The 24,296-nt window shown below is 36.0% G+C and overlaps 1 protein-coding gene across 1 annotated transcript in view; it reads left to right on the top strand.

The window, feature by feature from the left end:
- The window catches only part of CNTNAP2 (contactin associated protein 2), a 1,887,185-nt gene that overhangs the window by 1,400,852 nt on the left and 462,037 nt on the right, over positions 1 to 24,296 (top strand). Inside the window, exon 17 of the mRNA XM_044678981.1 lies at positions 10,148 to 10,275. Within this exon, the coding sequence (XP_044534916.1) occupies positions 10,148 to 10,275 (128 nt within the window). The remainder of the gene's footprint in view (positions 1 to 10,147; positions 10,276 to 24,296) is intronic.

Below are 24,296 nucleotides of genomic sequence, written 5' to 3'. Positions count from 1 at the left end.
AAACTATATGACATCCTTGAAGATGATGACCTTGTCCTCAATGAGCTTATGATTTAGTAGAGAAAAATAAATTAGCATTTGCTAAAATTCTTATCAATATTGAGAGGGCTCCTTAAGAAGAACATGTAAGGAAAGAGGATAATTGTCATCCTTTTTGTTAAAAAGCTCCAACCAATTCCTTCTGAAAAGGAGTAATTGAATCTGTAATTACTCTCTTTGCACCAGGGACACAGACATGGATGCTAGAGATCTAATTATGATGGTTGTTTTCTTAATTACCTTAATTGCTTTGTAAAGAATTCTACCTTCCATCCATTCAGGAAGATTCAATAGCTTATGGTGGCTGCAGACACCATTAATACTATTTGGGAACTTTTACTTTGTGGTATATCTAAAAACTCTGATGCTTATTTCAGATTCTAATGATCTAGCATGTTGGTGGAGCCAACTTGTGCTTGCCTGAGTGAAAAAAAAATGATTAAAAATAAAAACAAATGACATTTTGACAAACTCTTTGCAAACACCTATAGTCAGGGCTGGACTATTGAGTAAGTGGAAGAGGTGGATACCCATATAACATGACTTTAGGTGTACCAGGAAGGTCCTCTATTCTCAAAATTCACATCCCACTGTCTCACCAATAACTATATTTCTAGAACTGTCACTTTGTTCTTTTGATTTGAGGCCCTGTGTATGTTAAAGCAGAGAAAGTTTAGGGAAGACAGCATTACAATAATAATTTGCATTCATAACTGGTGTGTCCAGAGTCCTTTATTTCATTTATTCATTTAGTTTATTCTGTTACCCAAACTTCCCAACAACACTGTGAGATAGATGCCAAAGTTATTCTTATATCCATTTTAAAAATGAAGACTGTGAGACTTAGGTTAATAGACTCATCCATGGTCATACAGCTAGTGTCACAAGCAAGATCTGAACCCAAGTCATTCTGATTCTTACCATAGCACTTTTCTGCTGCATACTGCCTGAAAAAGCCTACCTGTTGTTTTTATATATTTTCACTGAGGAACCTCTCAATGATTCTTATAATCTTTGTACAGAAAAGCAAAGAAATCGAGGATAATAATGACAACAATGCAATAGTTATAATTAAAAAGATAATAATTATGTGGGAGCAGGATATGGGTACATATCATTCTTGTTGTCCTATCTAATGTCAGAGTTGTTCTGAAGATACTTTCAGTGAACCTTTTGAGTATATACTTAAGTTGCAATCCTTTGATTCAATAACTAAAGCAAGTATTTTGTTGTTGTTGATGCATCTTCAGAATATTAAATATTATAAAATAATAATGGTTTAGTAGCTTTTTCACTTTGTTTCTATTTAAACTTCATAGAAAAGGATAAGAGGAAAGAAAAATATAACCCTTACTCCCAATCTGTTCAAGTAATAATGGGAGAGACAACATGCAAGCAACTCTTTTACAATAAAATGGAAAGTAATCAATTATGTTTTAAATTGCTTTTCATACAAAGCCTTCATACCATTTATTACTTAATATATGGGCTGAGGAACATAAAGGTTGCACAAAAGCTCCACAAACATTACATTCAACTTATTTATCAATGCAATGAATATTAAAGAAATAATCAGAAAGCACCTCTATTGATTATTACAAAGTCCCCAGTTTCAAAATCCAGGCTTAGTTGCACATGCAAATGTATTAAATAGATGACAAGAATAGTGACAATTCAGGAAATTTGATCTCTACGTGGAAAACTTTTCTTTATATAAAACATGAGAATAAGTCAATGATATCTAAAATAGTTGATGTACAATGTGACATTTTCTAGGAAGGCACTTTAAAGTCTGCTATTAAACTGAAGGAGAATTCTTTTTCTCTATATGACCAGATAATACTGGCATCCTGAAGTGAAAGAACAATAGGAGAAAAAAGTCATTTAGGGCAATTAACACTTTAAAATACCAGCTTTAATTAATACTTTTGAGGCAGTCAAATTGATAACAATAGAATTAAAAGATATCCAAAGGGGCAGCTGGGTGGCCCAGTGGATTGAGAGTCAGGCCCAGAGACTGGAGGTCCTGGGTTCAAATCAGAGCTCAAATACTTCCTGGCTGTATGACCCTAGGCAAGTCACTGAACCCCCATTGCCTAACCCTTACCAATCTTTTGCCTAAGAACCAATATACAATATTGATTCTAAGAAGGAAGATAAGAGTTTAAAACAAACAAACAAGCAAAAAAAAAAAAAATAAATTAGCAAATAAATAAATAAAGGAAGGAAGGAAGGAAGGAACAAGCAAATAAACAAACAAATAAATAAATGGATGAACAAGTGAGTAAATAAATGCAACAAAAGGTATTCAAACAAAAATCCCATGTAATCTAAATGAACTACAGAACATATTTCTCCAAAGTAACTACAAAGAGATTAACTCTCTTTTCTAAAAAGAGGACTGATGTAGGTTCTCAGATTATATCATAAATGGATTTTAAAAATTCCAGATATTCTTATGTAACAGAGACCACTTCATCTAAAAAGGGTAAAACTAATTAATTAATTAATATCAGGAGGCATACTCCTGTGACCTTACAGATACTCCCCTAAGGCTAGAAAGAAAGCATCACCACCATTCTAGTAACTTTGTTCTCTCAGCTTTGTTTTTATGATCTTTTAGTACCCCAAAACATTCAATATTACTGTGCTTCAGGAAATGAAGGGGAAAACTCCAAATCTCAGAATTTTATGGGAGTCCTGGCCATTCTTTCCCTCTTTAGAGGAGTTAGAGTAAACAAATGCGCAATATATCACCGTAGACTATAAAAAATATATCATCTGCTGAATAGTTAGAAAGACCATAAAAATGGCTAGAATTATCCACCAAATCTCATCATCCTTCATAAACTAACAACAAACTTACAAATCCCTGTACTATACATTCAAATCCTATATACCCTTAAGAATTTGAGAAAAAAATTGTTCCAATGGTCCTGAAGACAGTAGAAGCAAGTACTGTGGAGCACTTGGAGTTTGGTTAGAAATTAAAGAAGACAAAGTCAAACAGCATCCCAACCCATCACCAGTCAGTTTAACTTTTGTCTGGCCACTGGATTTGAATGACTCTAGAAGACAGACTGAGGCTGATGACTCTGTGCAACTCTATCTCACTTAAATCCAATAATGCTCAAGTCAAGAGATGTCACCCAGGGATATTTTGTTCCTCTTGGAGCATGAAGAACAAAAATCAACCAACAACCCCTTAAGAATTCAGAAAGCTAATTTACTATAAGCAAAATATCATCAAAGACAAAATTGTAGCTCAGAATTACACAAACATAACACTGGCCCATAGAAACATGAGAACAATGTTCTTAGTGAATGCCACTATACCAAACACTCTTAAGCCTCTAAACTATGCCAAATGAAAAATTCTCAAAATCTGGAAACCTAGTCAAAAAATTTAAAACTAGATTTTTCAAAGAGAAAGACATTTAGTCCTCGATATTCTAATAGACTTAACCAAAAAATGTTTTCATGAGCCCAGATGAGTATATTCAAACACTTTGAATTTTAAAAAAAATTCATTTTATCTACCCATGTAATAGTCCACCAGACAAATAGGATAACCACTTGTTCTCTGCCTGTTTCTATCTGAATTCCTCTGAACACAAGATGAGAGCAGGAATGATAATGTTAATAAGAGTCTATGTTGAATGAATTAATCTGTTGGGTCCTATTTGGGAAGTTGGATGTGTTCCCAGGGAAAGAGTAAAGGAGAGTCACAGTATTGAGAGACTGGCCTGACAGTTGGAAGAAAAGGGAGAGGGAAAGGCAGCATCAAAGGAGCAGGAAGGAGAAAGGATAAAAGGCAAAAAGATCCTTCCCTTATTTAACCGTTTTGTTAGGGATTGGCCATGAATGTATTTATAGTTTTCTGTACTCTGTCATAAAGTGTGAGATAACAACTGTTAAGCAATAAGCCACTGTCTGTTATTACTTTTTTAAATGGTAATTTGCTTCTTTAGACCCAGACATATCTTCCTTTATTCAATAAATATATCATTTAAATGTGTTTTTCAAATTGAATTTTGGTAAATTGAATCACACATCCCTCTTACTTATATTATAATCTCAGATATATTTCCATAGTAACATGTAAAATTTGGGTGTTAAAATATCACCTTTCAAGTCACCTCTTTCAACCTTTAGATTACTGATCAATAAAGTGAGGGTTCCCTTTCCACATTCATAAATTTATGACAACTCTAAAATAATAAGATAAATTGAGCCCTTTTAATTCATATATACTTAAAAAAACTTTCTTTCTGTCTTAGAATCAGTACAAGGCAGAAGAGTGGTAAGGGCTAGGCAATTAAGTATATATAGAGAGATAGGATAGATAGATGATAGATAGATAGATAGATAGATAGATAGATAGATAGATAGATAGATAGATAGATAGATAGATAGATCTTCCATATCTAGGAAATATCTAAGGCCAGTTTTGAAACCAGGACCTCCCATCTCTAGCCCTGGCTCTCTATCCACTGAGCCAACTACATGCCCCAGTTCATATATTTACTTGAAAAAAGGTGTTTTTTTAATCCTCCTTAGAAACTGTATAGAATTGCAAGACAAAATACAGTAGCAAAAATGGTGATGATTACCATTCCCTATAAGAGATCTCTTCACAGAAATAGTTAATAAAAGTATGAAAGCTGTATCAGAGAGGCAGTGCTATGTAATTAGGCCAACAAAACCATACTGACTGATTAAGAATGCAGGCAAGGGCTTTTGCAGCTTTTCAGAAGCAAGATATTAGGCCATTCAGTTCTTCCATTCCTGCTAAAATTGTAGGCCAGATTCCATTCAGTTGCTGCTTTCATGAAAACTGCTGTGAAGAAAAAAATTCAAAATTACTGAAATTTGGGAATTTCGTGTGCGGGAATTATTTGTGTGTGTGTGTGTGTGTGTGTGGATTGTTTTTTTTCTTTCTTCTCAACTGAGCTAAGGGCAACACAAAACTCTCTGAAGATTTGTTTGACTTCTAAGCAGGACCACAAAAGCAAAGGCCAAAAGATAAAAGTAGAGCAAGACAAACCTTCTTTAGGAAGAGAGGACTAAAGTGAATTTAGAGAACAGAAATCTTCAGCACAAAACTTCCTTTAGTGATGATAATAACAGGAAGAAAGTTGGCTCAGAGGAGAAGCAAACAACAGGGCAAATTTCAAACACATAGTTGGTATATACAGGCATTCAGTTTTGGATTTAATGTCATCTGTGGCACATAGATTTAGAATCAAAGACCTGGGCTTTGACATTAACTGGGCAAACTGGAGCGAGTTCCTAAAATCTACTGAATCTTAAAAATCTACTAAATAGTAGAAGTAGTAGTGGTAAGAGTGGTAGTTTTAGTGGTGGTAGTAATAGGAATATGAATAGCCAAGTGGTGATACTAGTAGGAATAGGAGTAGGAATAGTAGCAGTAATTAATTATAGTAATTATTATTAATAGTAATTAACATTTGTAAAGTGCCTTAAAGTTTAGAAAGCCTTTTACACCTATTAACACATCTACCCCTCAAAACAACATTAAAAGGGAGGTGCTATTATTATTCCCATTTTATAGCTAAAGAAACTAAGGCAAAGAGGGTTAAGCAATTTGCCCGGGTTCTCACAGATAGTAAGGGTCTGAGGCCAGATTTAAATTCAAGTTTTCCTCATTTGGGGCCCAATGCTCTATCTACTGTACCACCTAGCTACATACGTGTGTGTATAAATTGTATATATGTATACATATACATATATATAATATTTTTTATATTTATATGTACACATAAGTCTCCCCCATTAGAATGTAAGTCCCTTTGAGAGTAGCAATTGCTTCATGTATATATGTATACATGTACTTGTATACCTTGAAAAGGAACTGGAAAAATTGAGCACTTAATAAATCCCTGTTGATTGATTGACTGATGGATCAATTGATTAAAGTAAGTAAACATTTCTAGAAGATAGGGATGAGGAATAAGCTCAGGCTAAGAATGGGAGACCAATACAAATGTATGGAGACAGGAAATGAAGTGTCCTGTATGAGGAGGAATAACACTATTAGCTAGACCACGTGGAGTATGGAAAGGAGAATGTTACTAACACTTTACAAACAGCACCACCCTAGTTAAATCATTTAGCCTTTCCAAACTTAAGTTTCTTCCTATGTAAAATGGAGCACTGAAGGAGATGACGTCTAAGATCCCATATTGCTTTAGATCCATGATCCATTTCTGCTGAGGGGATCTAAGAATTCCTTTAGAAAGTGGAACATTAAACTAAACCTTGAAAGAAGACAACACCCCCCCCCCAAATAGTACAGTTTTATTGTTAGATGACTATAAGTAGCTATAAGTTTTTGGACTTAGACAGCAATAAGGTCTATCTGGATCAGTAATCAATATCTTCTCTGTGTCTCTTAAAGCCCCCATTAAAAAGAAAATAAAAAGATATTGGTCTTAACACTCAGAATTGGGAAACTCTTAAGCCTAAGGTCGATACTGTGAGATTTTGTTGATTTTTTTTCCTCCTTGAGAGTAATTTAAATGATCATAGAAATAACAAAAGGGCATGGTTTGCAGTCAATTTCTATAGACTTTAGTTTGGACCTGAGGACTTGATGTCCCACAATCTTATAGGAAGAAGTAAAGTCAATAATGATCACAGCTGGTTAGTGCTTGATCCCAGGTCTGATTTGATCAAAATAGCCCTTTTTTATTTTAAAAGTAGAAGAAGAAAGAAGCCCAGTGAGGCAACAAAGAAATAGCAAAAATTCATTTGAGCCTCCCAGCCTTGTTTTTATTGGCTACAGCAGAATTTCTTTGATGTCCTGGCATGTGAGACAGTGTATTTTCATGGCCATTTTAGAAGTTCATCAAGATCACTAATGACTAATGAACTCTCTGACTTTAACACTTGGAAAAAAAAATCTGAGTTCTCTCCCCACAAATAGCCTCCACCTTGCCATGCACTCACCAAAGAATGAGAAGTAAATCTCTTTGTCTTATTATTGTACTTTAATTTGTCTTTACTTTAAATGAATTGCTATTCTTTTCCTCCATGACAGATAGTTTTGCAAAGTGGCTAGGCTGCTGGACTTGAAATTATGAAAAACTAAGTTTAAACACTACCTCAGGGACTTATTAGTAACATAACTCAGAAAGTCACTTGACCCTCTATGAACCTTGGTTTCTTCATCTCTAATTGGAGGAAATAATACTTATAGCACTTGTCACAGAGGAATGTTGTGAAGACCAAATGAGATAATTTATTCATGTACTTTGCCAACTTAATGGTTCCATATAAAAGTCCATTATTACTATATAAATACCTTCATCTTTCACAATTTCCATTCTTTGTATAATTTCAAATTTAGGGTTAAATTGGTAGATGTAAGAACTATATAAAAAGGTAACTTTCAAGGCTTTTCTTCATTTTGTTTTTTTAGAAAGTGTCTTCCTACAACTAACCTGAGGTGCTACATGGCACAGTGGATAGAATTTTGTACTTGAGTTCAAATCCAGCCTCCGACTCTTACAAGTATGACCCTAGATATTATTAGCAGAAGTAGCTGTGACTCTGTGGTTGAATAGTGGGTCTGGAATCAGGAACACTTGAGTTGAAATTCATTCTCAGATATTTACTTCCTAACTGTGTGACCCTGGGCAAGTCACTTAACTGCTTATTGACTGACAAAAATAGATCTACAGGAGGAAAGAATGGCAAAAACCCTCCAGTATCTTTGCCAAGAAAAGCCAATAGATTGCTATGGTCCATGAGGTAATGAGTTGGACACAAATGAACAACATGCTATTATTAAGCTCTGCATATGCAACTGCAGCAAACATCAACCCTTATACAAGCCATAGCTTGGTCTTCACCACAAGACAGACCTCTGAAAGCTATCCTCCAGCCCTAGTTCACTATATATGACATTCCTCCTCTCTACTTTCCTCTCCCTATCTGACACAGTTTCAGAAAGTTCTAAGGATTTGTGGAATGGTTGGTAGTGGATGGAGAGGCAGTAGAGTTTCTCTTAAAAGATTCAATCCAGAGTTATAATTAGTGATTTTTGCAACCAATGCAAATTGACCAAAATGGTGTTATTAATTCACTTGATCTGTGACAAAGGGCACAAATAGACTCTAAGATACTGCCGAGAAGGCTATGGTAGAGACCTGGAGTCACCTTAGTCACCTGATGGATAAGCCATAGTGGGAAGAGGAGGGGGGAATAGTCAAATAGACAAGCAAAGAAGGAGCTTTCCACAGGTTTAAGCAAGAAGGGGAGGAGAGCAGCTAGGTGTCTCAGCAGATTGAGAACTATGCCCAGAGACAGGTGGTCTTAGGTTCAAATCTGACCTCAGATACCTAGTAGCCGTGTAAGTCTGGGCAAGTCACTTGACCCCCATAGATTCTAAGATGGCAGGTAAGGATTTTAATGCCTAAAAAAGGAAAAAGAAAGAAAGAAGGTGAGAAAGTAAATAGTCCTTTAGTTTTGCTTAAAAAACTACTCTCCTGTGATTTCTTCAATAAAGGAAATCCCCAGTGAGGAATCTGTGTACATAAGAATTGTCTCTGTGATCTGCAGTCTTAGAGAACTGCCAAGGGAAATGGGAGGTTAGATATCTGGGAAATGAGAGGTTGAGTACCTTGTCAGAAGGAAGTACTTGACTAGGCTTACTTTCTATCTCTTTGAAGACTATTCTGCCTCTCAGCATCCTGTTTAAGTAAGTCTTATGGCTAACTGGTTCTCCCCTTGTTGACTCAACCTTTGTACAACTCACTTGTAGAGGGGAAAAGAGTATTATGGATTTCTCCAGCCCATTTCTTTTAGTTAGGGAAGAAGAAAGCCATACTATATGAGGACAACCAGGAGAGTCAAGAAATGGATGAAATGGGAAACTTCTGGGGGGACTCCTGTATCAATAAATAACCTGGCCTGAATGTAGTTTCTGATGGCAAAGGGATAAGGAGAGAGCTCAATTCCTCTAACCCACTCCCTTGTCAGAGAAAACATTTGATGGGAGCTCTCTTATTCCATCCCTAACCTCTTAATATAGAGCATCTGAGGTCAGATTGTCTCAATAGTTCCATCTCACCTTCATCCCAGCCTATTATAGCTCTCTAGTTTCTGCTATGTCTCAACTTCCTCTGCCTAAAGGAAATAATGAGGTACCCACTTAGCAGGTCTTGAATATGTAATATGTAGGACAGGTGGTATAGCTCTTCTTACCTTTGGATTCCCAGAGAAGCTTTCTAATCTCCTTGCCTACTCCCTGCCCCAGGGTAGTGCCAGAATTCTTAGTTTGGTATTATACAAGTAATGGTAAATACATTTATTTACATAAAATACTTGGTATGCATGCCCAGGTATGCATCTAATTAACTCAGTTGTAAGTTTTATTTTATTACAATGTCTAATTCTTTTCATGTCTTTGAGCTTCCTGGTTTATTACTAAATAGCCTGGTGATTGCATAAGATGTTTAAAAGTATTAGAGGGAATATAATTTGTGCATACGTTCATAATTATATTTAGTACTTATTTCTCCCCCCTTTTGGTGACTAAAAGATCTCCTTTGAGGAAATTAGAAAGAAATAACATGATATAGTAGATATAACATTGGACTTGAAGTTAGGAAGACTTGAGTTTAAATCCTGCCTTAAATGATTGAAGGTATTTGTGACCTTGAATAAGTCACTTAAGTTCTTATATATCCACCTTATAGATGAGCAAAGTAGAGGCAAACAAGGGCTAACTATTAGGGATCTGACATGGATAAGATTAGAAAATATCTGTAAGCCCTAAAACCTTACATAAATATTGACTAGTGTTAATACTATGTGTTTGACATTCAGCATGTCATCATGGGCTTCAGTTTCCTCATCATTAAAATGATGCTTTGGGACTTGCTAACCTAAAAGTCCCTTCTAACTCTTTATCTAAATCCCAATGAAATGTTCTGCACACGGCTTAGGAGCCGTGGTATCTCTCAATGAGCCTCTGGAAAAATGAGTAATTATTTGAGGACATACCCAGCTAACTCAACTCATGGTTTTAATGTGTTTCTTTTTGGTTGTTGTTTTTTGTTTTGTTTTTGTTTTGATTCAGGAGAAAGGATGTTGGTTTGTTATCCTACAAAGATCATCTGCCTGTGAGCCAGGTGGTAGTTGGTGACATCGACCGACCCGGATCTGAAGCCAAACTGACCGTGGGCCCAGTCCGCTGCCAAGGAGACCGTAAGTTGGCTAAGCGGCTATTTGGCAAGTGCTCTCCTCTCACGGTCTTGCAGCTCAGTATTTCCAGGCTTCTCAGGGTATCTTGAAATATGAGTGTACTCTCCTCCTTGAGCTCTGCTGGAAACCTCATAAGTCAGTTCCCTCACAGAGCCAAATGAAGGACCAAATAGATATGTAGGGTGTAGGGAGGTAGCCATAAAATCTCTAGCACAGGGGCCCAGATTTGGGCATAAAATATGCCCATTAATCTTCCTTGTATTGTATATGTAGCAACTTTGACTACCTAAGTTTATGGTGATATAAATAGGCATACTAATAGCATAAATGCAGCATTCTACAGCTGTGATGCCATTGAGGGCTGCTGTTAATACCATTAGTGAGACTATTTATACCGCCATAAACTAAGTTTATGGCGGTATAAATAGCAGCATTATAGCTTAATGTATCATTGCAAACTTGGATTATTGCCACGTAAAGTTTGATATTATTGCCATCAAATTTCATCATCATCAGCCCTTGATGATACCTTGTAAGCCATAGTGTTTCCTCAACTGTCTGCTTTTAAGATTAAACAGTTCAAAGGGGAAATTGGGGCTCCTTCTTGACCCCTAAATGGGAGGGAAGGGAGTGAGAATGGTGGAAGTCCCAACTCATTAAGATTGCCATTGATGTCCTTTGGTACCCTTCACTGTGTTTTATGTGCATCAGAAGAGAAAGGATGACAAGGCTAGGGAATCTACAAGGGGTGTCCTGAGCACCCTTCTCCCTTCTCTAGTATGTACCATTGACACTTTTATATTTAAGAGACTGGGCTTCCCTGAGTGGCCCAGGCTGGAAATGGAGTGTTCAGTTATTGGCTTGATCCTGCGGCTGATTGGCATAGAAACTTGGATCTTCTGTTTCCAACTAAAGTCAGGTAGTTCCCCCTTAAGCATCTTGGTAGTCTTTGCCCCCACCTAGAAGAGGTTCAGTATACTAGAGTGCAGCTCTAGACTTTTTTTTAAAGCTCAGAACTCCAAAACTCAAGCAATTCAGGGGTCTCATCCTTGTCTAGTAACAGAGATTATAATCTGTTGGGAATTATAAACATGTGAAATTCTTTGTTTTTAAACTGTCACCTTCCATCTTAGAATCAATACCATGTATTGGTTCCAAAGTAGAAGAGCAGTAAAGATTAGGCAATGGAGATCAAATGACTTGCCCAGGGTCATGCAGATTAGATTAAGAGTGTCTGAGGCCAGAAGGGCATGTGAAATCTTGACAAAAGGTCACTGAGCTGGGCATGAGGAGACCTAGACTCTGTCCTCACAAATGATTGGTGTTCTAAAAGACCTCAGGCAAACATCCTCCATTTCCTCATCCTTGATCTGTAAAGTGCAGAATGCTACTTATTGTTGCTTTCAGGTGAGTAGAAAGGATAAAAGTGCCTATCCTTGGATTCCTCCTAAGAAAGCATCTTTTAAAATAGAATATGACTCCTACTTCTGTAAAGCATGCTATAGTTAGAACAATTCAGTACCATATTATCATATGTTCTCAGAGGAATTTCCTAAAGAAGACAATGATGTTGACTTAAGAGCTTGTAATTGTCAGCTCTGAAGCCATTTAATGCAAACTATTGATATCTTGAGCTGAATCAAAAGGAATATATTTTGTGGGTTTGGGAAGTTGATGATCCCCCTCTATTGTGTCCTGGTAGATTACATGTGAAATGCCCTTGTCATTTCTGGAAACTTCTTTAAAAAGAATATTGATAAGCCGGATACCTTCCAGAAAAGAACAACCAGGAAGAAGGGTTCTGAAATTCATTCTATATAAGGGACAGTTCAGGAAACTGAGGCTATTTTGCTTGAGGAAAAGACTTAAGGAACACCTAATTACCATTTTAAAGTCATTGAAGGGCTAGAATATGGGAAAGAGATCTGATTTGTTCTAGTTGGTCTCAGAGGCTGGGACTAAGAATAATGAATCAAAGCTATGAAATAGCTAAATGTAATAAACTAGTCAAATAATGTTTAGCAGGTACCTACTGTTTACCCAGCACCGAGCTAAGTGCTTGGGATGAAACAACAAAAAAAAAAAAACAAAAGGTAAGAAACATCAGGAGATAGTTCTGAAAACTAAAGCAGTTCAAATATGGAATGGCATGCCACAGGAAAAAAAAAAGTGGGATCACCCTGACTAAAAACCTTCAAATAATGATTAGATAATTATTGTATGTATCAGAGAAGAGATTTCTTTCCAAGTACTAGTTGTACTACTTTACTTAATCTCTGAATTATCTTCTAATATAGTCTGTAATGTTTCTAATGCAAAACAGGGATGGAGCTTGTGATCATTTTTCTCTACTGCCATTTAGGACAAGAAAAAAGGCAACCTTTTCAAAATGGGTATTTGCAAGCCTTTATAATGTAATGCAACTGCCTTTGCATACACAGGCAGTGCTTCAGAGACAAACACTAGGAACTATTTCTTGAGAAAAAGGGATTGTGGAGAAAAAAAAATAGTCTACTATCCAAATGAATAAAGACAAAGTGTGGCCTTTACAAATACCAAGTGTTGTCCCCCTGTAAATTAAATTCATGTTCATTTGAGGCAGTGTTACTATTTATGCTTACAGTAGCACACAGGTGAAAGTGTAATCAATACATACTTCATAAAACTGGACTTATCTAGATGGAGCTGCTCCAAAGGACTGAGACGGGTTTTTGTGCACGACACATGGTCACCAACCCCTTGACTTTATAGTCATGCCACGTGCAGTATATATCGATGCTGCAAGCCAACAACTTCTCATATGTATTTTCCAATTTTATATTTTTCTAAATAGCTGATAGTTACCTAGCAAGTAACTAATAAAAATTAAATAATTATATATATATGTATATATATCCGCATTATTGTTCTTGAAGAAAAGAATAATTCATGTTTTGTGATGTATATATTTCTATCTATCTATATGTATATATTATATATATGTATATGTACATATCCTTTTTTTTTAACCCTTACCTTCCATCTTAAAATCAATATTCCATATTGGTTCCAAGGCAGAAGAAGGGAAAGGGCTAGGCAACGGGGGTTAAGTAAACTTGCCCAGGACACATATCTTGGAAGTGTCTAAGGTCAGGTTTAAACCCAGGACCTCTGTTTTCTGGGTTTAGCTCTCAATCTACCAAGCTACTCAATCTGCCTAGCTGCCCTCTGCATATATCCTTCTAAAAATTATGGACACTCACCTTTTTCTACCAAACATACCCTAAACTCTCTCTCTCTTAGAAATTATCAGTTGGTCAACAAACATCTATTATTAAGCACCTAATATGTGCAGGGCAACTGAGTGGAGTGGTGGATAGTGTGTTGGGTCTGAAGTCAGGAAGATTTGTCTTCCTGAGTGCAAATCTGGTCTCAGAGACTAGCTGTGTTTGCTCATTTGCCTTAGTTCCTCCTCTATAAAATGAACTGGAGAAGGAAATGGCAGACTAATCCAGTGTCTTTGCCAAGAAAACTCCAAACAGGGTCATGAAGACTCAAAGATGACTGAACAACATCAGAAAGAATGTTCCAGACAATATGCTGTTCTAAGGATACGAAGAAAGACCCCAAATAGACCCCAATCTCAAGTTCCTTATCATCTAATGGAAAAAGACAACATGCCAACTACTTTGTACACATAAAACATATACAGGATAAATGTGAGATAATTTCAGAGGAGTTAGGGAGTATTAGAAAGAGTTCTTTAATTGAGACTTGAAGGAAAGAAGAGAATTTAGGAGGTGGAAATGAGGAGAGAAGGAGTTCCAGACATAAGGGACAGCCAGAGAAAGTCCTCTGAGACAAGAGATGGAATATCTTGTAGGAAGAAAGCCAAGAGGAATCTGGCAAGAAGACCAGTATCACAAGATCAGCAGAGGATTCAGGAGGAAGGAAGTATAAGAGACTGGCAAGTTCATAAGGGTCCAAGTTAAGAAGAACTTAAAAAACAAAAAAATAATTTATATTTTCTCCCAGAGGTAACAGGGAGCTCCTATACTAAAAGGAAATATACAAATAACAATATATAAATTGGACATGATGAGGGCTGTTACTCATGATGTCCTCTTCATCCCCAAGTATATTTGTCTATAGGAAATACAAGTACAGGTTAAAGACCTATGTTTTAAGGTCTTCTACTATCTACATTTATGCTTTTGGCCAAATCACTCTCTCTAGATCTTACTTTCTTCACTGATTTAATAAATGAGCTGTATCAGACTATTTTAAATGTCCTTCCAGCTCTAACAACCTATCTTCTGCCATCTGGCATAGAGGATAGAGTGCTGGGCCTGAAGTAATTCAAATGGGGCCTCAGATTCTCATTGTGTGGCCATAGGCAAGTCACTTAACCTCAGTTTGCCTCAATTTCCTCAACTGTAAAATGATGATACTAACCAAACTTGTATGATTATTGTAAAAGTCAAAAAAAAAATTTGAAAAAAGCATTTAGCTATAAAAGCACCTGGCAGTAAAAGATTTATATAGATGTTTATTCTTTTCCCTTCCTGGATCCTTCCCCATCCCCTCTTCCAGCTTTATAGTGTAATATGAATATCCCAAAGATGATCTCATGATTACTTCTTAAAGCCTGACAGGACATTTTGTTATTTCTGGGGCTAATTTTCCTTAATATTATTTACCTAGGTCTCTGATGTCCAAATCAACACTAAAAGGAAAGAAGAATACAACTCCTGAGACTAAAATGACTCTTTGTGTAGTTGAGATATACAAGTGACTAAACAAGCCCTGGGAAAGGTAGCAGAGTGAGTTCAGATCCCAAATCTATTCTGGAGTGAATGAAATAATTTGGGGGAGTCTGACCAACCGTTTCAGTTGATTTCATCATGCCTGCTGAGTTTCATTTTTAGTTTTATTCATCTGAACTCATAGACCCTTATAATCAGAATGCTAAGGCAAGTCAGTGAGTTCCACTCAGGTCGGCTGCACTTCCCATATAGCTTTGTGACATCGGCATGCCCTTGCCTTTTCTTTGCAAACAAGTTCAAATGGAAACCTCAAATCTAAATGAAATTGAAAGCAGGGTTAGTGGTGGATGGTTAGCAGAGATAAAAAGTCAGTTAAATTTACAAAGTCCTTTCTTGGACAAAGCAGACCTATCAAGTAAAAAAACAGAAGAGCTATTTGGAGAATAAGGTAGCCTTGATAGAGTGAAAACTAATGTGCACTGAAGTATATTAACATTCTTACAGGAAACATGTGAACTTAAATGCATTGAGTTTTCACTTATAGTAACCAAAAGTGTTTTGCTGTTAGGGAAATCAAGTGACCATAACAATCAGAGTAGGAACAAGGCACCAAGAACTCTAGATAAGGTTTGAGAATTATATCCTCTCCTTCTCACTTTCAAATAGAAGCTCTAAACCCTGACTCCAACATATGGGATTTGACTCATAAAATTACTTCTAGCATATCATAGAGAGTCAAATTTTCCCAAATTAAAAATAGGTATATTTGTAAAAAAGTTCTATCAAGATGTTGTTCCCTCTGTGTTTTGCCTATCTCTGATCTCTACTCTGACAGCTAGTAATTTAGAATAGTAAATATTCAATATATGGCAGACTGCAACTTTAGTCTCTAAAGTATGACTCAGGTATTTCTACTACTACATTATCTGTCTTTCAGAGCCCTGGAGAGACTCTTAGAATTAAAAATGCAGATTCTGGTTTATTGACAACTGACTTGGAGGCTTTCACCTGAAAAGCATAGCTCTATAAAAGCAAGCGTTTGAAAGAAAACTGAACAGAATCAGGAGAGGAATACAGTCAAAGAATCAATCAATACATCAGTGAGTATTAAGTGCCTCCAGTGTACCAATGCAAGCTTCAACAGATAAAAAGGAGAGTTTATGTTTCATTCTCGAGAATATAGGAAGTCATTGGAAGTGGTTAAGTACAGGAATCATTTGATCAGATATGTGATTGTAGAACGTTATTTTAGCAGCAACCTGTATGGGATGGATTGCAGTAGGAAGAGACTTAAGGCAGGGATGCCTGTAATAATTGATTTGGGTGGTGATACAGGCCTGAAAGAAGATGTCTCTGAATGGAAAGAAGAGATTGGATATAAAAGATTATAGGGTGGAGGAGAGTGAAGAGTCTAAGACAATGTCAAGGTTATGAAATTGGGAGATTGGAAGGACAGTAAGCATGATCAACAGGAATGAGGCTATTTGTAAGAAGAAAAGACTCAGAAATTGAATTCAGTTTCAAACATGTTGAGTTCTTGACATCTCTGAGACATCTAGTTTGAAATCTCTGATAGGCAATTGGTGATGTGGGCCTGAAGCTCTGGGGAGAGTCAAGGGACTGGATATATAGATCTGGGAATCATCTGCTTAGAGAATAAAATTAAATCATGAGAGTTGAAGAGGTCACTAAGACAAAGTCTGTAGAGGGAATGCTCAGCGTTAGAAATATCACAACGTCTATGATAGAAGCTATCCTTGACTGCAAAGCACCACAGGGCACATTTCTGGTTTCACAGAGGAGTTTTCAATATGCAAATTCCATTACTCGGGATTTCTGAGGCGATTCAAAAAGGCAAGTATGAAGAAAAAATAACTGTCAAAGCAGTTCAAGGAAGATTGATTCAAAGGTCAGAGACAAAACAGGATGTGGAAAGACTAAGGAAAGTAAAGTGGAATTTTATTTTTATTCAAATTGTATTAGGGCAGTGTGCTCTAGGAATTTAATTATAATAAATATCTTTATAAGGCATCTACTCTGTGCCAAACACTGTGCTAGTCCTATAGATACAAATGTCAAAGTTAAAGTCTTTTTACCTTGTGAAGCTCACGTTTTAAGTTCATTCTCTCACATAGGGTGGGAAGAGGGATTATTTTATTTATAAAATGACAATAAAAATATAAATTTAAACTGTAGTTGACAACAATTAGCCTTTGTTTTATCTTCCAAAGGAGGTCAGATTGGTTCTAGACGTTTCTAAAAAAGGAAAAATTATGGATCATAGTATGATAAAGGTAGTTAAATTCAGAAAGCACTTCAGTAACCATCTAGTCCACACTCCTTCTCTTTACAGAATAAGAAATTAAGACTAAGGAAAATTAAGTGACTTCTCTATATAGGTGGTAAGCTTCAGAGATGAGATGGCTTCTCTCTCCTGCCAACCAGGCATTTATACTTACTTTGTAGCTGCTTGCTACCTTCCACTAGATATCCTTTTCTAGTGGTGCCAGTGTGACAAATTCCCAGTTCAATTCTCTTCCTGTAAGTTTAAGAACTAGATTGCCACTATGTTTGTAGTTGAGAAGACATTGCCATGTAATGGATCATGAGATGTTCTACTAGGTTATAGTGTGAAGGAAGGTTCTGAACTTCAGAAAGGAGGTAGATAGACAGATACAAAACAAGGATCTACTTAAAGTGAAATAGATGGATGGAACAAACCTCAAAAGAGGAAGAAGTAGCTATATTAGTAGCTGATGAAGAGTCTATAAGAAGCGTTAGGAAGCAAAGAATATGGCACCTCATTTCTTCTGGTTCTGTATTTTCAAGTCCTTGAGAAAAGGAGCAACTAGCATTGGAAAGATCATTTAGGGATGAGATTTTCCTAGAGGAACAGTTTTCTATAAAGGGAAGTGCGTAATGAAGAAATTAAAGAAATTAAGATATTAAGAAAATTTTATTAATGCTCAGTAGGTGGTTCCAGAGGACATCATGAAAAAGAAACTCAGAAAAAGAAACATTCAGGGGAGTAAAAGGATTGAATTAGCTGTAGATAAGGTTATAAGTTATGAGGGGAAATAGGCTTTGATTATAAATGCTTCAAATTTAGAGAGCATGAAATGCAAATTTGCCAGTCATTGGTACCAGTTGGTTTGTTAATATATTTTAGGAACTGTGATGATGATAGTTAATGGTTGACCAGTGTTCCCTTTCTAAACACAAAGCAGCTGAGAGTGGGGAGGGGGAGTGGGAGTAAAAGTAGTGAGTTCATTAATGAGAGCGGGTTCCCCAGAAATTGGACTGAACTCACCTGTAGTATCAGCCTATTAGTTACAGCCTGCAATCATAAGTGAGGAGCCATTTCTTGAGAACTCACTCAGTTGCCAGGTCGGATGAGACCTGGCATATGGGGCATGTAGATTATATCCAAGGTCCCACTGAGGAGAGCATTAGGCTTTTTTCTGAGGTTCAAGGCTCCCTGCCCCTAGTTACAACCCCTTGGTAAAAGCCAAAAGTAAGAGATATGAACATAAAGAATCTTAAACTTTACAAACTAGAAGAGAAGTTGAAGATTTTATGTTTAACTCCAGTGCAAATAATATGTAATTTTTGTCAGTAATCCATTGATGGATCTTACTAACTAAATTAACAGATGGTCTATAAGAATTTTCCTGGCCAAAACACCCATTGTACTACAGCCAGTCTGTTGATGATACTCTACAAAAAGTAGCTAGACAGGTGCAATTCATCATTAAACTTGTGTTGGAGACCTTTTCAACTGGGTAGACCTGCTAGAGCTGGTGCTTCAATGATAGAGACAACCTTTGAGATGTAAGGACCGTTCTCCTTCTCTATTGAGGCATCAGAGTATGACTGAACAGAGTAGGATCCTCCTTCCCATCTTTGAAAGGAAAGATTGTTTCCTTTTTTGAATATGGATACCTACTGACTAACACAGTGCCTGGGAATAGAATATGTGCTTTTTGATTGATTGGCAAATGCTACCCTTTAATTTAACCAGTGAAGAATTTTAGGTTTAGAGAAGTGAAATGGCCAAGTTGGTTTGTAATAAATAGAACCCAATGAAACATTCTTGAAGTGGCATCACAGATTATAATCTTGGATTTACAACTGGAAGACTTGAGTGCAAATCTTGCTACTCTCTTATTACTTGTGTGATACTGCAAAAATCATTCGAGTTCTCTGAACATCATTTTCTTCACCTGTAAAATGAAGAGTTTTGGCAAGGCATTTTGTAAGATTCCCTTCTAATTTTAAAGCAATGAACCCATAATCTTTTCAACATAAACATTTATTTTTGGCAAGGTCCAGTAATCAAGAAAGAAATTGATACACAAAGGGAAAGCTTTGGAATGAATATCTAGCCTTTGCTGGAGGGGCAATAACATAATATTGGAATGCCCAATTTTACCCCTACTGTGATACCAGCCATCTGGAAAACCCTAAAGATAATTTGTAACAGCAGGGATTTGGGTTTTGAGAGCAGAAAGTTGCTTACTTCTAATTACTACCTTCACTTTTCTCAGCTCTGGCTGTTATTTGGTTGGTGGTAAAAGAGAAAAAAGTGAAGAGATTTATGTAGGGGGAAACCATTAACCTGGATTCTTTTTACTTAATGCTGGAGCCCCACTTCAACTTCTATGGGCACCTGAACAGATGCGAAGCAGCAGGAATCCTAAGGATAAGTAGAAAGCATAATATTACAGTGATCCAGCCAAAACTGCTTCCTACCATGGGGCCAAGCATTCTAGGGCATATCTGAGGTCAGTCCCAATTACAAAAGCAGCAATTTGTGGAAAACAGGAACAATTCTTTTTTGGTTTGTGACTTCTAAGTTTTGCCTCAAGCACAAAGTGATTTTAACCCAGGATTCCATTAACTCTTATTTGGTGACCCAACTCATCTTGAAAATTCACTTTGTTGTGAGTATAACAGTTGTAGAACTTAAAGGATTTACCTGTTTTGCAATATACTTCTGTCTCTTTTATGAAACAGATTACCAAATATTTTTTAAAATGAGATCATTTGTAAATGTTTTTAGTATTGCTTCCATGTAGCTTCCATATAGTGGCAAAAATACTGGGTTCATAGTCAGACCATATGGGTTTAGATCTCATCTCTGCTACTACTGTAGAGGCGACCTTGGACAAATCATTCTTCTTTTTTTCATCTGTAAAATGAGTGCACTGGATGGGATGATCCTGAAAGTCCCTTCTACCTCCAAATCAAGAGTTCTTCAAAAGAGCTATATCTTATATAGAAAATCAGTAGAATTATGGATTTAGTATATATTTTTTCAGCATTAGAAAAATGTTTAAATAAAATTATCTGGGCCAGACTCACCCCAGGATTCTCTATTTAGCTGCTACCATTTTGTGAACCAAATGGCAGAAACTTAGCTAAATTCAAAAGTGCTAAGCTATGTCACTAGCTAAGCATTGCAATAGGTGTGAGAATTGCAGGTTTCCAGAATCTTTAAGGTTCCTCTCCTGCTAGAAGCCAGACAGCAGTTTCCAGTTATCTTGAGAGGTTTGATGGTTTAGCCAAGATGGAGGAAGATAGAGAGTCAGAGAAAGCAGTGGGTTTTCCGTACCTGTTCTGTTCTACTTCCTGTAGAATCTTTATTTTATACCTTTAACTCACAGTCACACAAATGCTGGGAAATTTTACATTTCAAATTCAAAATAGAGAAAGGAAAATCAAGATTGCACTGCTTACATAAAATTCCGGCACACAAAACATATTTCTGCAAAATCCTACCTATAGATTATGCTGAGACTAAACATGCCCCAAGGCTACCAAAACTCTACCTTATCTAAGTTTTATTTTTATAAAAGAACCTTCAACATATTTCAAAAGTGGATTAGAGTGTGAGAACCCCCAAATTCAGGGGGACAAATCTAATGCGAGAAAGTAGTAAAGTATAAGAATGCTTTGGTTTCATAGGGTTAAATTCATTGTGAGAAAGGATTGAGGCAAAAAGGTATTTTTTGTTTTGTCATGCTGTGGCCTTCAAGTTCTGAGAGAGATTTAAGCAGCTCTTGTTATTTTACTAAGTGTGTAGTTATTAACTCATTAAATGCTGGTTGATTTATAGAGTATACAAGGGAATTCTATAAGAAAGTTCTATAAATGGGTTTTTATAAAGAAATTTCATATCTATACTACAAACCTTGAGTCTATCCTAAAAATATAGATTATAATAATTTTAATAATAAAAAAATGTTGGTCAGAAGAGAGTCACACAAAAGGATCTAACTGAGTATCCATCCTTCCTGTGGCCTGATTTTCAGACAAGAGGGATCAATGTAAAGCTTTGCCATCTACACTGACTCGATGGACCCTGATGGAGACCCTTATTTCTCTGAAGGGCTCCTGGCACTGTCCTAGTGTAATTATCAATCTATTTTGGAGATTATGTGAAAAGAAATAAATTAGTGGTAGTAGAGCTTTGGACTCCCACTTAGGACAAGGAGTTAGAATAAGAATAAAGGAAGCAGGAGAGGTGATTGTCTTCAGAGCTTCCCACAATTCTCTTTATTGGGTTTCCTTTTTTCTTCACTTGATTCCTCCACATAGCTAAGAAAGGTCAATCTTATCTCAGTGTCCCAGAATTAAGAATGAGTAGATTCAATTTTTTATTTTTCTTTGTTCAAATCTAACAGTGGTAGCTATAGGAAAATTACCTCATTCACTATTGGGTACATTTGACATCTCTTCAGAAGTAAAGTCACTCAAAGGAAAAAACGTGGAAAAACTATAAAATATCAAGATCCATGATGGTGGTGGCCCTTGTATTTATGCTATATGAGAATCAGAAAAAAATAATTAGAGATATGTAACCTGGAGAAGAAAAGACCCAAAGGGGACATATTAACTGTCTTCAGTTGTATTTTGAGGATTTTATGAATGAATGAATAAGCCTGTTCCTTTAGGCCTCTGAGGTCAGAAATGGAAGAAATTGGTAGAAATGGTAAAAAGGTAAATTTGAACTTGATGTGAGGGGAAGAAAGCTTTTGGAACACATTACTTCAGGAGATAGTAGTAGTAAAATGGCAAAGTCTGGATAATAGGTGGTTTATAAAAGGGAATCTCTTTAACTTATGGATTGGAATGAAATGGTTCTTTCCAATTCTTAAATTCTGTGATTCTGTTTAATAAATCCCATATCCCATTTTATTTTTTCCTGTAATAACATTAAACCTACCTTTCACACTAGCACCATGAAATCTCGTATTTTTTGGCCACCTTGAAAAACACTTTGGGACCATATTTTGATGAATCTCTTGTCTATTTGAACAGTGCCAAGCATCCAGAACATAGGGGCATCAGTCAAGGGTCAGAAAAGTATTTAGAGGCCACTTTGTCTAACACTTTCATTTTGCATAAGGGGAAAGAGACCTAAAGAATTAGTCAAAGTGATTTAACCAAGTTCACACAGAAAATAAGTGACAGAACTAAGATTTAAATGTAGACTTTCTAATTCTACATCCAACAATCTTTCCATTATACTGTAGTTACATAAAGAAAATTGCACACAACTGTTTGAATATTAGTACCAATATAATATAAACAGTTCTGGTCCAGCATTCTTTATAGAGCTAGAAGAAAATGTGGATATGGAACAGGAAAAATATAAGATTTTTGCTTCCTCATATTGATTGGTTTTGCCTGTTTTTTTATTATTCCTTTTTATTTCTTAAAATAACTGTTTTAAAGGATTGCTTTCTGGGAAGGCATTAGGGATAAGGTGGGGGGGGGGGCGGAATAACAAGAATTTATCAAAGAATCAAAGTCAAAGATAGTGGTATATTGGATGCCAATAGAACTGAGTTCTAGCTCCAATCCTGATACTAATTTTCCTTGTGACTTTGGGCAAAGATAAGGAACCCCTCTGAGTCTGTTTTCTCATCTGTAAAATGAAGAAATAGGCTTAGATTTTCTGGTTCTTCTGGATCCAAAAGTATATGTCTGAAAAATATTTTTTATTTAAGTTCCAATAAAAAATTGTCAGTATTGTCAGTTTTTAAACTTCTCATCTATATTTGCTATAGTCACAATATGTAGCCTTTTATTTTCTGTTATAGATTATAATATCTTGTATACTGAAAAAAATGTTACTAAGTTCTTTCAGTTGTATTTTCCTTACAAGATTATAGAATTTTAGAGCTAGAAGGGACCTTACAGTTCATCTATCTAGACCAACCCTTCTCCATTCATAAATGAGAAAATATATGTGTATGTATATTTTTTTCCTAAATAAACCCTTTTATTTACATATTTTATTTTCAAGTCAACTTCATTCTAAATATGTTCCTGCCCCACCTCAAGATAAATCACTCATAAAAAATTAAAAATAAAGTTTAGCAAAACAATTTAGCACATCTACCAAGTCTGAACATATATTTAATAATTAAAATTTTTCTTTATGGACAAAAGCAATGCAACCAAGTTAAAAGGCAAACAACAAAGTGAGAAAAAATTCTTTATAGAAAGTCTCTCCACCAAAAGGTTTCATTTCTCAACTAATAGAGTCAAATTTATAAGAATACAAAGCATTTACCAAATGGTAAATGGTAAAAGGAAATGAACACGCATTTCCCGGATGAAGAAATTAAAACTATCTTTATTCATATGAAAAAATCCTTCAAATGACTATAAATTAGAGAAATGCAGACAAAAACAACTCATACATTCCACGTCATACTCATCAGACTGGCAAACATGACAAAAAGGAAAATGATAAATGTTGGAGGGAATGTGGAAAAATTTGGATACTGCTGGTGGAGCTATGAATTGATATAACAATCTGGAAAGCAATCTGGAACAATGCCCAAAAGGCCAAATAGGTCTCTATCCCAAAGAGACTGAAGATAGGAAAAAAGACCACCTCCACAAAAATATTTATAGAAGCTCTTTTTGTGGTGGCAAAGAACTGGAAACTGAAGAAATGTCCATCAATTGAGGAATAGCTGAACAAGTTGTAGCCTATGATTGTAATAGAATACTATTTTACCGTAAGAAGTGACAAACAATTGCATGATAATACATGTATAACCCAGATCTAATCACTTGCCAACACAGGGAGGAGGAAGGAAAAGGAGGGAAGGAGATAAGTTCAATCATATAACTTGGGAAAACTGGTATGGAAATATGTTATTACATATGATTGGTAAAAAAGAAATAGATGTTGGTCACAAAAAATAAAGGAAGGAAGGAAGGAAGAAGGAAGGGAGGGAGGGAAAGGAAAGGAAAGGA

This window comes from Gracilinanus agilis, chromosome 5 (genome assembly GCF_016433145.1).
Source record: "Gracilinanus agilis isolate LMUSP501 chromosome 5, AgileGrace, whole genome shotgun sequence".
NCBI lineage: Eukaryota > Metazoa > Chordata > Mammalia > Didelphimorphia > Didelphidae > Gracilinanus > Gracilinanus agilis.
The sequence above is the reverse complement of the archived record's forward strand: the minus strand, read 5'-3'. Positions and strand labels throughout refer to the sequence as shown.